General features: G+C 37.6%; 1 protein-coding gene across 1 annotated transcript in view; it reads left to right on the forward strand.

Annotated features, from left to right (window-relative positions):
• The window catches only part of LOC149832616 (protein GRIP-like), a 174143-nt gene that overhangs the window by 104940 nt on the left and 52807 nt on the right, over nt 1-16396 (forward strand). The window contains exons 7-9 of the mRNA XM_090014605.1: nt 3271-3396; nt 4414-4522; nt 4600-4679. Coding sequence (XP_089870731.1) covers nt 3271-3396; nt 4414-4522; nt 4600-4679 — 315 coding nt within the window. The remainder of the gene's footprint in view (nt 1-3270; nt 3397-4413; nt 4523-4599; nt 4680-16396) is intronic.

Consider the following 16396-nt stretch of genomic DNA (forward strand, 5'->3'; position numbering starts at 1 on the left):
CACCAATGGAGGCCACCTTCTTTTTAAATCTTGGGCAATCCGGACGAATATGGCCCGGTTCATTACAATTATGGCAAATGATTTTCCTTCCTCCACCACCATTATTTTGAAGAAATGAGGTGGTTTGTATGGCCTTACATTGTTGCCGGGTCTAGATACGGCATGAACTTCATCAACATCTCGTTTTAATGCCAAACGAGTCTCTTCTTGACATAAGTCGGCCAAAATATCACTTAGAGGAGTAGAGGCCCTATGGAGAAGGGATCCTCTAAGTTGCTCAAATTCGGGGCGAAGCCCATGAATAAATTGGAAAAATCTTTCTTTTTCCATTTGCTCTTGCCTCATAGCAATAGCACTACCTTCCCATTGGGGTTCGAGAAGGACAAGTTCATCCCATAAAGAAGATAGGGCACTATAGTAGTCCCTAATACTCATATCACCTTGTTTAGTAGCTCTTACCTTTTCTTGTAGGAAGAAATGCCTAGCAAGTTCTCTTTGAGTGTACATGCCTTTCATAAAGAACCAAGCTTCATTAGCCTTCTTGAATTTGGCGAGATTTGCACAAATCTTTAATTCAACATTGTTCATGAACCATGCTAAAATTTTAGCATGCTCACTTTCCCAATCTTCTAATTTAGAAGAGTAATCAAGAATAGCCTTCTCTTTTTCCTCTTCGTTCAAAGCTTTTTCCTCATTACCTTCAAGCTTAGTCAACTTCAATTGTGGTTCCGGAATGGTTCCACATACATAACCCCAAAGTTTTTTACCTTTGAGATTGTTTTCCATGGCGGCCGCCCACATGTGATAATTGGTCCCATCCAATTTGAATGAGAGGTCGATTTTTGCATCCTTGTTGGCCATTTGTAGAAGAGGAATATAAATGCACGAAAGAGAAGGATATTACTTGTCAAAAGAAGATCCGATGAAGCTTTATCAACCAAGGCTCTGATACCATGTAATGAAGTGCCGGATGAAGTCTCCAAGAGCAAAACAAGAGAGCACGCACATACACAAATAGCCACTAATGGGCAAAAGAACAACACAACCACTTAAAGTGGTAAGGCACCCAAAAGAAGAGGAAAAATATATATTCCACTCAAAAGGCTTCAAAGAAGCATACATTACAATGGGGAGAAACCCCTTTATTTATAGACAAAAGAGGAGGCCTTGGAAGGGCTCCTAGAGGGACGTTGGAGCCCTTCCAACGGTCATAAATATGACCGTTGGATGCTCCAACGTCCCCCTAGGTGGGGCCCATTCCAAGGTGGAAAAGGAAAAGAATAAAGAAAATAAAAAAGAAAGAAAAAAAGGAAATAAAAGAAAAGGAGAAAAAATACAATATGCGATAAGAAGTAAAAAGACTGTTTTACCCCTATATGGGTCTATTTACAAAAGATATAAATATATATATATATGTAGATAGACACATAGACATATATATAATTAATATATATATGTGTATGTGTCGTGATCTATATATATAAATATATATATGTACAACATATTTTAACAATTCTACACTGGTACTCGTCTCATGTGGTTATACTACATGCCCTATTTGTATCCATGTGACAATAGGTTGGCGTACATGTAATAATTTGTAGCGTTTTATGTATTTTGTTAGTGTTATACATGTTTGTGGCATTGATATATCAAAAACATATTTTGGTAACTTACCAGACTGATATTGTACATATGCTTGAATGCTGAAAGAGGTGTTTTGCTTGGCTCATTTCATTGGCTGCCAAACATCTCCTCTTCCTTGCAGGGCATGCATGGCGTGTTAGTTCATAGGTTGCATTTATAGGTCCACTTGTTAAACAACAAATGATCTTGTTGTCCTGCATTAAAGAAACTAGAAAGTCCCTAACGTGCATGTTTGGATGCTTGTACTGTGCATTGGTACTAGGTGAAACTGAGTAATTCCATATATAGATATCAGGCATTAAATGTTGTTTATTATAAGTATATAAATATTTATTATATAGTAATTTATTGTTTATCTTTGTCTTTAGATATGATTATGCTATATCGGAGTATATATATGCATATATTCTTGTATATATATTCACTTAGGTATGTATTGTTGTGTGTTCATAATGGGAAAACAAATTATGCACTGCCCGAATTAGCTATTTGATGTGCACATTGAGAGTACCTTGCACTATATTTTGTTGACTAAAGTGAGGACAATTAGCCTAGCTTGATTTTGCCATGGATATAATTGTCAATATTTCTAAATGTTTGTCTTTATGGTAACATGAATTGCCCCATATGGACCTGAAAGGCTATATTAATCATCTTGTACTTCTAGTTTCTGTAGTAGTATTAGTTTTTCTTTTCTTCAGATCCATCATCTTCTGATTTTCCATCATTTTAGCATCTCACTCTGTAGTTTCATCAGTTTGTTCTAATGACTTCTTGCTATTTAAAGTTTTGCATGCTGAACAATAAAATTCCTCCATTCTAATGTTTGGAATAATGATTGAGTGGCACCCAGTGATCAGAATGTCATTCACGTCATGCATAATGTGATGCATGCTATGTCACACGGACTCGGCTCCAAGGTCGCCGCACCCGCGTCGACACAGGTGCGGACACGGGTGCGGCTCGGACTCGGTCAACCCGACCCTGGGTGCGGTCAACGCACCCAGGGTCATTTTGGTCCATTTTTTTGATTTTTTTTTTTTGATTTTTTTTTTTAAATTTTCTGGGCTACAGCTGTAAGGAAAAAAACCCATCACAACTAAAAAACCTGTACACTTTCAAGTTTTAAGTACAGAATGGGCACAACTCAAGTTTTTGTGGTTTTTTCCTGTATGAAGAAAGTGAATTATTACAGTGTATGAAGAAAGTGCCCAAAAGTGAATTATTCCTGTATGAAGTGTACAGAATGCCTTCACAACTCATCACCTGTCCCCTAATGGGCACAACTTTGACCGAGTCTTATATATATATATATATATTTTATTTTATTTTTAATATATATATAGCCGAGTCCCCGTGTCCAAAATTTTTGAAATTGCGCCGCACCCGTGTCGCACCCGCACCCGCACCCGCACCCGCACCCGCACCCGCACCCGCACCCATGTGACATAGGATGCATGCGTTTTTCTTTTATTGTTTGATTTTGGATGCTTATTTACAAATTTTTTACTGCAGTACAACTCTGTCTATTTGATTTTAATTGTATTGCTTTCTAATACTTGAAGATTTCAGTTTTCATCTAACATGAATCAACTCCCAATCTGGTTCATATATTCTTGGCAGGCACTACTTGCCAAAAAGGAGTCACAAATTGCTGAGTTGGATGCAGCCTCTAGTGGTGAAGCTGCACGACTAGGAGCAGCATTGGAGGTTGCAAAAGGCGAAGTACTGCATCTCAAAAATGCGCATGTGTGTATTACAATTTCCCTTCAGTATGCTTTAGTTTGATTTCCCTTGATTTACTCAGAATTTTTTTCAAAAGCATAAAGTTGCCTTCTCCTATGGAAATCATTAGCTAGTCTTCTGGATTCAGAGTATCTGAAATGAACTAATATTAACACTTGAATTACTATTATGGAATAAGTATATTATATGAGAAGACTTCTATCCCTATTATGATTCTATTTGAGCAGATATGCTTATATGGTTATCTGCAATATAAAGATGGTTGATTGAAAAAGTCTTTCATGGTTCTCTGAGTATTTGTGAAAGTCTCATACATATTGTGTTTTGAGTTCTATAATGTGGCATAACTATCCTTTTATTTTTTGAAGAATTTAAAGCAAAGCCTTCTTTTGAACTATAATTTTTTCTTTGTTTTCCTCTTTATTTACAGTTTGGCTGTCACGATATCTTTTTTCAAAACCCTTTATTTTCTAACCCAACTTTTCCTGTGAACAAATTATTGCACTTTGCAGGTCTACATCTCCTGGCTTGACATTTACATCATTTCTTGTAGTTCTTTTTTATGTTAGACATAAATCTGGGTGTTGGTATCAGAAACCAGCAAGTGACATTGGATTCTTTGACCCTTGCAAAATAGGGCAGAAAATCATTGGACTTTTTACATTAACAACTAATGGTTGCAAGCCCATAAGCCATATATCATGTGACAAAGTGAGTAAAATATGTAAGGGGAAATCTGTTATTGAGACTTCCAAAATGCTAAAGTAGAGCGGATCTAGTTTTAATGTCAGTTTCATTGCCTATAAGCATCTGAAATAGTCGTCTATCTTGTTTAGAAGAATCTGTGCCTCCTAGATTTTGATATGTTGTCGATGCTGCTACAAAGAATTATGTGATTTTGTTTTGCTTTATAGTGTATAATTAATATTCAATTCATTTCCTTTCTCCTTTATGTGTTATACTGGTTCTTGGATTTTAGTCAATTTGCTTGATGAAAGTATTGTCTATTGACTTGTTCAGGAGAAGGAGAGAGAAAACTGGGAAGCTTCTTTCCAAGCACTCAAAGCAAAACTAGAGGAATCTGAGAGTGCCTATTTGCGTTCTCAGATTGAATCAGCCAAGACTAGAAGTATGTATGTCTTTTGTATATTTTCTTGGGTTTCTTGCCCTTGAGGTGGAAAATATGACCATTTAAAACTGTTACAGGTGAATTAGAGTTACAGTTGGCTGTGCTAAGTCAACAGTTAAATGCCAAAGATTCGGAACTCTTGGCTGCTAAAGAGGAGGTACAGTTGTGTTAATGTTTTGAAGTATGGTTAAACAGTTCCATAGGTGACTAGCATATTTTACTTGCAAAAAGTTTGAGTGATTCTGCAGAATGCTATGCACACATTCTTGTTAGCTAGTTATATTCATCTAAATTCTGATGGCATCAGTTGAGTCATAGCATATTCTTTTACAACAGGGCAGATGGCGGCACTTAATAGTAGCAATTATATATGGCTGTAATCCCTCCATGTGTCAAAGGAAAGGGGTTTATATTTGTTTTTTTATACTCTGAGTTTACTAATAAAGTTTTTCTTATGAGTCAGTGACCTGTCAAGGTCACATTCATAGTCACAGATATAGGTGATATTTTGAAAATATCATGATAATATTGCTGTAAATTTGTAAAATGATATTTAAAGAAAAATCTCACGATAATTTGAAAAGATCAGAATTTTGTATATATCACGATATCACAATATTATCAATTTTACTTTTCTAATATTTTGTTTCTATATATTAAATATATTTTCTTCTTTTTTAATATTTTTATTTCTTTTATTATACATGTAATTTATTATCTAAAAATGTTATTTTCTTACTTATTTCTGCTGTTTTTATATTTTTAAAAATTTTGAACACAGTTTTTCTTGAGATTTATCAACTAAACCTATATTATTGTGAGAAATTGCCTTGCCGAGGTATAGCCAAGACCGATATTTGTGACTATGGTTATAATTGTTTAATTTCTTCATGATAATTTGATAAACACCATATCTGCATCACATACAACTACATTAGCTCCGATATTGCTCTTTTGAATATGTTTTAGTATAAGCTATCATGTAATTCTCTACTTGTAGAATCAATCCCCATTGTTCACTTCTAGTGTGGTGGTTGGCATTCGGCACCTTAGGCCTTTATTATAATGAAAGCTTAATTATATTGTTGTACAAGCAAAACTTGGCTTGAGCTTGAATAGCTATTCTGGTCTGTGAGTGGAGCTTGAACAGGTCATGCTCAGTTCGAGTTTGGCACATGTGCAGCACTACTTTTACCATCCCCCTTCTACCTGTGTCTAGGGGTGAACATCAGGTCAGGCTGGGCTGTCCTGGCCTGATTAAGAGTTCATAAAAGCCCGATTGACCCAACAATATTTTAAACTACTGGCGACCTGACCCGATATCAATTGGGCTCAAGTTGATTGCTCAAGCCTGTGACCTAGGCCCAATAAACCCTTTAGTTAACTAGATTGGACCAACCCTCGATCTCAAATAATATCTTTATAATGCATGGTGTAGAACAAAGTTACCGGAAGCGCCTAGGCACATGGGGAAGCGCGCTTCCCCGAAGCGCAAAATGTCGTGCTTCCGAAACGTGCAGGGAACCGCGCTTCCCATAAACCCCCACGCTTCCCCATTTTTTCATTTTATTTTTTTTATTATTTTCGCTTCCCCCTCGCTTCCGGTTCGCTTCCTAGGTCGCTTCCGAGACGGTTCATAATTTTCTTCTAAGTCATCCCATGCTTCCCGCTTCCTAAAATTTTGAAAGTGCCTCGCTTCCCGTATCGCTTCCTCTTCCTCGACTGGTAACTCTGGTGCAGAAAGTGAAGGTTGCACCTTTTTATAACCAGTTGATGGGTTAGCGTTCTCCAATTCTATCGATATGGGACTGAAGCCAATACAACAACAACAACAACAAATACGCCTTCATCCCAAAACAATTGGGGTCGGCGATATGAACCAAAAAAGAAAATCATTCTGGGTCCTCCACATGAATCCTTCTCCTCTAATCATTTCTATCCAATGCCATGTCCTCGGTGAGGTTCAAAGCATTAATATCCTTTCCTATCATCTCCATCCAAGTCTTCTTAGGCCTACCCCGACCACTTTTAACTAATATATTTTCCCATTTCTCTATCCTTCTAACTGGAGCATCATTAGGCCTTCGCCGAATATGTCCAAACCACCGTAAACGATTCTCTCTCATCTTATTTTCAATGGGTGCAATGCCTACCTTCTTACGCATCTCCTCGTTCCGAATCTTATCTTTTATTGTATTTCTACACATCCATCTAAGCATACGCATCTCAGCTACACTCATTTTTTGAATATGATGTCTCTTGGCAGCCCAACATTCCGTACCATATAGTAAAGCGGGCCTAATAGTCGTTCTATAAATCTTTCCCTTCAACCGCAATGGCATTCTACGATCGCACAACATTCCAGTTGCACTTTTCCATTTCATCCACCCAACCTTTATCCTATGGTTTATATCTCCATCAATTTCTCCATCATTTCGAATGATAGATCCCAAATATTTGAAACAGTCATCCACCGATATTTCTTGCTCGCCAAACTTCACTACACTCTCGTCACTACTGCGCTGTTTACTAAACCGATATTCCATATATTCTGTCTTACTCTTACTCAACGTAAAACCTCTTGCTTCCAATGTCTGTCTCCATAATTCTAACTTAGCATTAACCCCAGCTCTAGACTCGTCAATCAAAACAATATCATCAGCAAACAACATACACCATGGCACATTTTCTTGAATTGATTTCTTGTAAGCTCATCCATCACTATAGCAAATAAGAAAGGACTTAAAGGTGCAATCTAAAAATTAAAATGCATTACTTTGAAAAAGCAAAAGGTGCTTGTGTAGACATTAATGCCAGTGGTGTGCATTTAGGAAGCAAGAGTGAGCATTAATCAATGCAATAAATTTCAAAAATGCAACTTGCACCTTTTGTGCAATCCGTGAAGAAAATAGTCTTGTATCACTGAGTAGAAGAATAGAAAGCTTTTCTTTGCCTACAAAAGCAAAGCTTTCTTCTTTCCACATTATATAGAAACATGGGTCGGGTCATGGGCTTGATTAATTCTGACTCACACCAAAATCATTTTCCCAATCCATTTTTTATTTAAAATGGGTATCCAAAAGCCTCTGGGTGGTGAACCCATTTGGTAAATGGATATGGGTATAAGGGCCTGACTTGGGCTGACCCTTATACTTGAGCCTTGGTGTAAGTGTTGGAAAACACTTTTTAAAACAATATTTTTAAAGAAAATCAAGTGAAATTCAGACACCAAAATTAATAAAAATTGACTCGCACGAGTGGTGGAGTCCGGGTCGATCTTAGGGAATGGGAAATACTTTGTATTCAACACACAATCTAGACTACTCTTTATTGTAAAAAATAAAAAGAATTAATTAAATAAATAAACAAGAGAGTGCAGCCCTCTGCGGAGGACTTAAACAAATAATTAAAGTGCCTTATTACAAACCCAATTGAATTAAATAAATGAAATCCTAATCTAAAAATAAAGGAAAAGATCTTCAGTGTTTGAGGCTGTTAGTCCCTTCTTGAATTGATTTGCTTCCTTTTGTCTTTCTCTCTTTGTTTCCTCAATGGAACAGGTAATGCATGTTTTCTTTTTCCCTCTAAGGGCTCCGTAAAGGCACTTCTGAGGGCTTGAGGGGACCTCAGAGAGTACTTCGAGGGAACGAAAAGGGGCTCACCACACGTCCAAACACCTCCCTGCAAGAAATAAAACAAGAAACAAAGCAGTACGAATCGATGTAAACGAGAACTTACTAACTAATGACTAAAAAGAATTCAGCAAAAACAAGATTTGAATTAACTAAACTAACTAAAAAACAAGAACTAACTATGAACAAACTAATATAACAACGTAATACTAAAAGACAAAATAGCAAAGCAACCTACTTAACAATTAAAAACTAAATTTGTAACAAACTAATTCAGGGAATCAATAAACTAACTAATTCAAGAAATTAACTAATAACTAATTGAACTAAATGCACCTGAACTGAATGTTGGGCGGTTTATGAATGTAAACTAAAAAAATAAAACTGAAAACATAAAATTAATCTAAACTATGCCAAAAAAAAATCAAATGCAATGATAAAAATAGAAATCGGCTACCCTAATTTTAACTACATATGCATGATAAATAAAACTTAATACTCTAAAGCAAATCACATGAATTCAATATAATGAAAACTAACTAAAGTAATTAAAAACTATCCTAAGTTACAACCACACAATGTATAAAAACAAGAACACTATTAGTTATTAAGCAAAACCACAAATTGCAAAAATCATGGAAATCAGCTAACTTTAATAAACTAATTAACTTCAATCTTTCTATCTTATACTAACATTAACTACAATAATACTCCTAATCTAATTACTAGAAAAACAAAATTTAATGTGAATTGAAACTAAAAAAAACACACTAACCAAAATCGGCTAAATTAAAACACATTAACTAACAGACGATAATTGGATAAAAACATCTATTTTTAATATAATTAAGGAAAATAAAATTTCTAGATCTAAAAGAAACTACTAACTATATAACTGACACAAGAAACAACTACCTTAATCTAAACTAAACTAGGCAAAAACGATAATTCAATAAAACAAAGCATATCGGCTAAATAATAAAGAAAACACTATTTAATAGATCTAAAAAAAACGAAATAAAAATCATGAAACAAGCTATTCTAAACTAGTTCTAACCTAAAACTAATCAAGAAACAAGAAAATATATGAAAACTCTATGCTAAAACTAACGATCTACTTAAATCAAGATTATCTAATATTTAAATCAAGAAACGGCTAAACTATCAAAACAAAACATATTTTTTGTTCTTTTTTATTTTTCAGATGCAAGATATGAACTAAACTAATCTAAATATGCAGATGATGCGATGCTATGATTTATGAGATGCAGAATTAAAACTATGACGAAAAAGAGGGAGAAGAAACAAACCGGACGATCCGCTCCCGACGGATGGGTTGAGACTTGAGAAAAGAAGATGGTTGATCCCAGCTGCACGCACGCCTCCTCGATGAAGAATAAGAAGTTGCCGATGACGATAAGGGTTTGAAGCAAGAATAAAAAGAGAAAAAAGAAGGAAGAGAAGAGGTAGAGAAAGAAATCGGCAAAAAGAGAGAGAGAGAGGAGAGAGAGGGGGGCAAAAGAGCGGCAAGGTTGATGCTGCTGGAAAAACGTTTTTCCAGCCCTCAAAGCCACTATTTATAATCCCCAATTAGGTTAAAATTCAAAATTTTAAAAAGAATTCGATAATTTTTCTCAATTTTCAAAACAAGGTTTCTTTCTGAAAAAACATGTTTTTCAAAGGGATATTTTTTTAAAACTCATTCAAAATAATTAAGTCCTACTCTAACTAAATTATAATTAAGAAAATTCTAAAACTAATAAAAATATTGAAAACCGTAGTGCCGAATCGAAAAATGCATTTTTTTTTTAAATTCAATTTCGAAACAAATATTCGAAAACAACGATAAAGATGAGTTTTTAATGCGATTTTATCATGGATCATGCATAAATAAAGATGAATAAAATGTGAATATTATGCATGATCAAGCCCCACCAGATTACTTGTCAGATCGGGCTCGACCCAACATTAATCGGGCTTAGTCACCAATTGGCGGGTTGAGCCCAGCCCGAATCAGGTCAGTTACCCATAAACTCGATGGGTACCTGACCCGGTGTCCACACCTACCTGTGTCTTATTTGCCTTGGTACTTGGGTACTTTGGGTATGAGTTAATTGGGTTTCAGACTTGACTCAACTAATTTATACATTTTATGATCCAATTAATTTGCAGACAACACTTGGGATCCAAAAGCATCCAGTGTAACCTGAAATAAAATGACAAAATATAGAAACACAAGTACAAGAGGCTATAAGCCAAGATCACAAGCCACTACGGGCTATACAAGAGCCAATATAGGCAATACAAACAACCACTATGGGCAATACAATGCACTAAGGCACTAGAGCAAGAACAACAATAATAAAAACTAATAATGTTTCATTCATAATAAAGCTCACAAAGGAGTGAGTTTACAATGGGGATTCATCCCCTATTTATACACATTAAAGCAGCCTGTTCTAGCCGTTACGCAATGGCTAGTCAAACTAGCTCTTGGACTAGCAGTTGGGCACTCCCAACGACTAGTTCAACAGCTATGTAGTACAACTAATAAAAACCAAAAAGAAAAATACAGAAAATTATTATATACTTAATATAATATATAATACATATACTAGCTAAGTAGTATGATACATACTAGCTAGTATATATATATAACAATATATAAACTGTATATTAACAATATATATTTTAACACCCCCCCTCAAACTTGTGAGATCATCGAAAGTTTGTTGAGAAGAAAGAGAAATCGTGGTAATGGAAGACCTTTAGTGAAAAAATCTGTGATCTGATATTCAGGCAGTACATATGGCAAATCAATAGTCCCCTTCAAGTATTTTTTCTGAACGCAATAGCGATTCATCTTGATGTGCTTGGTTCATTCATGAAAAGTATGATTACTGACAATATATAGCACTTTTGTTATCACTTTACAACTTTGAAGGTTCTAAGACATCAACTCTCATATCTTTAAGCAAAGATCACAACCATATGACCTCAGTTGTTGTTGTATCCATTGCTTTGTATTCAGCTTCCGTCGAGGACAACAATACATTTTGTTGCTTTTTACACCGCTAAGATATAAATCACCTTAGAAAACACATAAACCCATAGTTGAGTGTCAGTTATTCGAATATCCTCCCTAATCAGAGTCAGTATATGCAATAAGATTTAAAGACGATGAAGAAGACAAGAAAAGTCCTTTGGATATAGTTTTCTTTATGTATTGAACTATTCACAATATGACACTCATGTTAAAATAAGTTAATGATCTAATAAGCTCTCTGTAAGGTGCTGGATCATCTAATAAGATTCCATTTTCAGCTCTTATCTTAGTATTAATCACTTTTGGTGTGTCATCATGCTTTTTATCTGTGATTCCTGAGCGTGCAATGATATCGGCTTCCAACTTCTTCTAAGACAAAATGTATCCTCTTGACAAATAAGCTATGCCACATGGGTGCAGGTACGGGTACAGGTGCGACACGTGCGCAGAGCAATTTCAAAATTTTTGGACACGGGGACACGACTATATATATATATATAACAATAATAAGATCCAACCCCAATATCGTCTTGGATCCGGGTCCAACCTGAGTCCAAATTAATTTTAATAAATGGACAAAAATAGACTCGATCAAAGTTGACCGACTCCAAAATGTGGCCAAACTCGGCTCCAGTGCATTGATCGAGTCCGACACTTAGTTGACCGTGTCCGCCCCGTGTTCATGTCCGCACCTGTGTCGGGGCGTGTCGACATATGGTCGTCGACCTTTTAGCCAAGTCCGTGTGACTTAGCAAATAAGCTACTTCAATACCTAACAAATATCTCAAAAAACTAAGATCAATCATATTAAAAGTTTTTTTAAGGATAAATTTGATTTTCTCGACTCCTTTCTTATCATCATATCATCAACATGTAGGAGTAGAATGACAAGCGCGGAACCTGTGGACCTTATAAAGAGAGCAATGTCAATATAACATGATTTAAAACCAAGGTCTAACATAGTTCTATTGAACTGATCATACCATGCTTTCAGTGCTTGTTTAAGCCCATACAAAGCTTTGCAAAGACGGAGAACCATACCCTTCTCAATACTTAGACCAGGGGAAAGATCCATGTAGATTTTGTCATTCAAATTATCATTTAGAAAAACATTTTTAACATCTAACTGGTATATGGGCTAATTTCTAATGGATGTTACTGCAACTAGAGTCCTAATTATTAAAATGTATATACATATAATATGTATATATAAATATATATACATGTATCTATATGTATACGCACTTAATTATTTATATATGTATATTATATATATAACTATTGTAACTAGTTGTAATTATTTTCCCTTTTTCGTTAGGTTCTTTTTGGATTAGTCAGTACAGAGTTGTTGAAAGAGTCTCAACTCTATTTATAACTGTCAGACTGTTCCAACAACTCTATTTGAGACTACCTCTTGTCTATAAATACGGATGAACCCCATCAATATTTGTAATGCAATTTTTTGCATTTTGGTGATTAATAAAATATATTTTTTATATTCTTTGTTGTAGAGAACCCGTTTGTGGGTTTTTGTGAGGGTGTCCTTAGTGACACTTTTGTGCTTGTCCATTTGATTTATTGGTGGACATTTTGGTTCGTAATTGGAGGATTGTATTTCCTCACACTAACAATGATAATTCGGGCCACTGGAACAAAGGCTTTGATGCAGCGAGGTATCGGCCTTCACATACACTTGAATGCTGGAAAGAAGAGCACGACTCCACGTCGTATGATGTGCAAAAAAATTCCAATGAATAACCACCGAAAACGATGGTAGAGGTTACTTTTTATTTCAATGAAAGTTCAATATGAACAATGGGATCAATCGTAATGAGAAGGGAAAACACATAACAACAATGCAACGGGAGCAAGAATCAAATAGCAAAGTTGCTGAAAGGGCAAAAAACAAACAAATAAACAAATAGAAACAAAGGCTGCGGTAATCTCCAATTATCTCCCTGTGTCTTCATGCAACCCTAAAATAGGGTATTAATAGGGCGTGACTGGATCTGGGCCTCGGGTCCAGTCCTTGGACCCGAGGCAACTCGTAGCTGCTGATGGATCGGGGCACTGTCAATGTGCGGTGCTGCCTCCATCCTTGGCTCGCCTTGAGTAAGTGCGCAAGGGCACCACGTCCTTGCATCGGGGCACCGGGCTCGTGATCGGATCCATTATTTGGGTCGGATCGTCTATCCCATTGGTGCTGAGATCCTTGGTCACGCTCGGGTCACTCGGTGTAGACCGAACCCGGTCCTGCTCTGCATCATTCTCACTTGGTTGGGAAGAAGTCGGCTTTGACGACTTGTTGTCACCACAATAAGCATATAGACCAGACACATTGAAGATAGGCGAAATGTTTCAATCTTTGGGCAGTTCAAGGAGGTAGGCATTCAGACCCAATCGTCGGAGGATCTCTAATGGGCCATATTTCTTAGGACTCAATTTACCATAGGTACCCACTTGGAAACGCTCAAGACGCAGGTAAACCCATACTAACTGACCAACTTGAAATTGGACATCTCGACGTCCCTGGTCTACGAAAGCTTTATAAGCTTCGTAACTCTCAACAAGTTTGGCTCAGACTTGTCTATGTATATCACGCATGTATTCAACGACATCAAACACGTCTGGGGCTGGGAGACTTGACATAGGTGCTAGATCTACTACATGGGTGGGTGATCGACCATAAACCACTTGAAAATGAGACTTGCCCGTGGACCGATTGATGGAACTGTTATATGCGAACTCGGCTTGTAGCAAGACTATGTCCCATGTTTTGACATTCTCCCCAACTAGACTCCTTAGCAAGTTCCCTAGGGTGCGGTTCACGACTTTGGTTTGGCCATCGGTTTGTGGGTGGTATACACTGCTGAACTGGAGCCTGGTTTGCAATAAGGCCCATAATGATTTCCAAAAATGGCTCATAAAGCGCGTGTCACGATCTGAGGTGATCGTGTGGGACAATCCATGAAAGCAAGCCACGTCCTTGAAGTAGTACGAGGCTACTAACGAGGCGTCGGTGGTTCGCTTACACGAGACAAAGATAGCCATATTGGAAAATCGGCCAACCACAACGAGGATGGAATCAAAACGACGCGAAGTTCTGGGAAGACCCACAATAAAATCCATGGAAATATGTTCCCAAGGCCGCTCAAGGATGGGCAATGGAGTATACAAACCACTATTCTGACGTCGACCCTTGGACACTTGACACATTCGACAACTTTGGACAAACTTGACAACATTTTTGCTCATTTTGGACCAAAAGTATCGTTCATCTAACAGTGCGAACGTCTTATCATGCCCAAAATGACCAGCTAGTCCCCCTTCATGTAACTCGAAAATCAATTGGAGTCTAAGAGAGAATGCATGCACACATAACTTGTTACCTCGAAAGAGGTAACCATTGTGTATACTAAATCGTGGGTCAACGGTACTATCAGGGGAGAGGCGCCCTTCCCAGACATGCTGAAAATCAGGGTCCGTCGGGTACAACTCTTTGCACTGCTCGAACCCAATGACCTGCACTGGCATAGTCATCAAAAGGCTATTCTTTCTGCTAAGTGGGTCAGCTACCTTGTTCAGAGTACCTGATTGATGGCGAATAGTGAAAGTGTACTCTTGCAAGAAACTGACCTACTTGGCATGACGATCACTCAACTTCTTTTGACTATTCAAATACTTCAATGCCTCATGATCCGTGTACAAGACAAACTTCTTATAAATAAGATGATGCCTCCAATAATGAAGGGCTTGTACCATGGCATAAAACTCAACATCATAAGTGGAGTACTGGCACCTGGCTTGAGTCAACTTTTCACTAAAGAAAGCAATGGGCCTGCGGTTCTGACTCAGGATTGCACCAATTCCCACTTTAGAGGCACTCAACCTCAAAGACTGCGCCAAAATCAGGAAGGGCTAAGATGGGGACACTAGTCATTTTCTCTTTGATGAGCGTGAAGGCCTTTCCCGCGGCAGACGTCCAATGGAAACTAGTACCCTTTAGGCACTTCGTGATAGGGGCCATGAGGGTGATGAAGTTTCTCACAAAACGACGGTAGAAAGTGGCTAACCCGTGGAAACTACGGATCTCTCTGATAGTCTTTGGGGTAGGCCATTCTACAATCGCACGGACTTTGGCGGGATCCGCCTTAACTCCATTAGACGATACAATAAAACCCAAAAACACAACACTTGACGTCATAAACTCACACTTTTTGGCATTAACATACAACTTTTCCCTCCTTAAAAATCTTTAAGACCTGACGCAAATGACTCAAATGATCAGACAAAGACGAGCTATAAATCAAAATGTCATCAAAATAGACAACAACTTTCCTATACAAGGACGAAATACTTGGGTCATCATGTTCATAAAAGTACTCGGGGGCATTTGATAACCCAAATGGCATGACTAACTACTCATACAATCCATCACGTGTCTTGAATGCTATTTTCCATTCATCCCCCTCTCGGATACGGATTTGGTGGTACCCACTTTTTAAATCAATTTTGGAGAAAATAGAGGCACCAGCCAACATATCAAACATATCATCCAACCGAGGAATGGGAAAACAGTACTTGACAGTAATGCGATTGATCGCTCTATTATAGACACTCATGCGCATGGACCCATCTTTCTTAGGAGTGAGTAGGGCGGGTACTGCACAAGGGCTCACACTCTCACGAATAAAACCCTTTTACAGCAACTCCTGAACCTGCTTAAACAATTTGGCATGCTCGGATGGGTTCATGCAATACGCGGGGAGATTAGGGAGACTCGATCCCGAGACAAGATTAATGGCATGATGCACCACCCTCATCGAAGGTAGACCATCAGGAAGGTCGTCTGACATAATGTCGCGAAACTCCTCAACAAGGGACGCGATGTCCGCGAGAACGGGCAACAACATACTCATCGACGGCTTAGCCACCAGGGCATAACAATAACCATCTTCCCGACAATGGCTCAAGAAAGACCGGTAAGATAGGCCCGCCCGAGGAATTGGCTCAGGCTTATCCACAGTGGGAAAACCAGATTCCTTGATAGGGAGAAGAACTATTTTATGACCCTTAAAAAGAAATGAGTACGTGTTCCTACGGCCATCGTGAATGTTCTTGCCATCAAAATGCCAGGGACATCCCAAAAGAATGTGACACACACTCATAGGGGCTACATCATACCACACCTCATCG

Source organism: Nuphar pumila, chromosome 7 (genome assembly GCF_984573655.1).
Source record: "Nuphar pumila chromosome 7, dmNupPumi1.hap1.1, whole genome shotgun sequence".
NCBI lineage: Eukaryota > Viridiplantae > Streptophyta > Magnoliopsida > Nymphaeales > Nymphaeaceae > Nuphar > Nuphar pumila.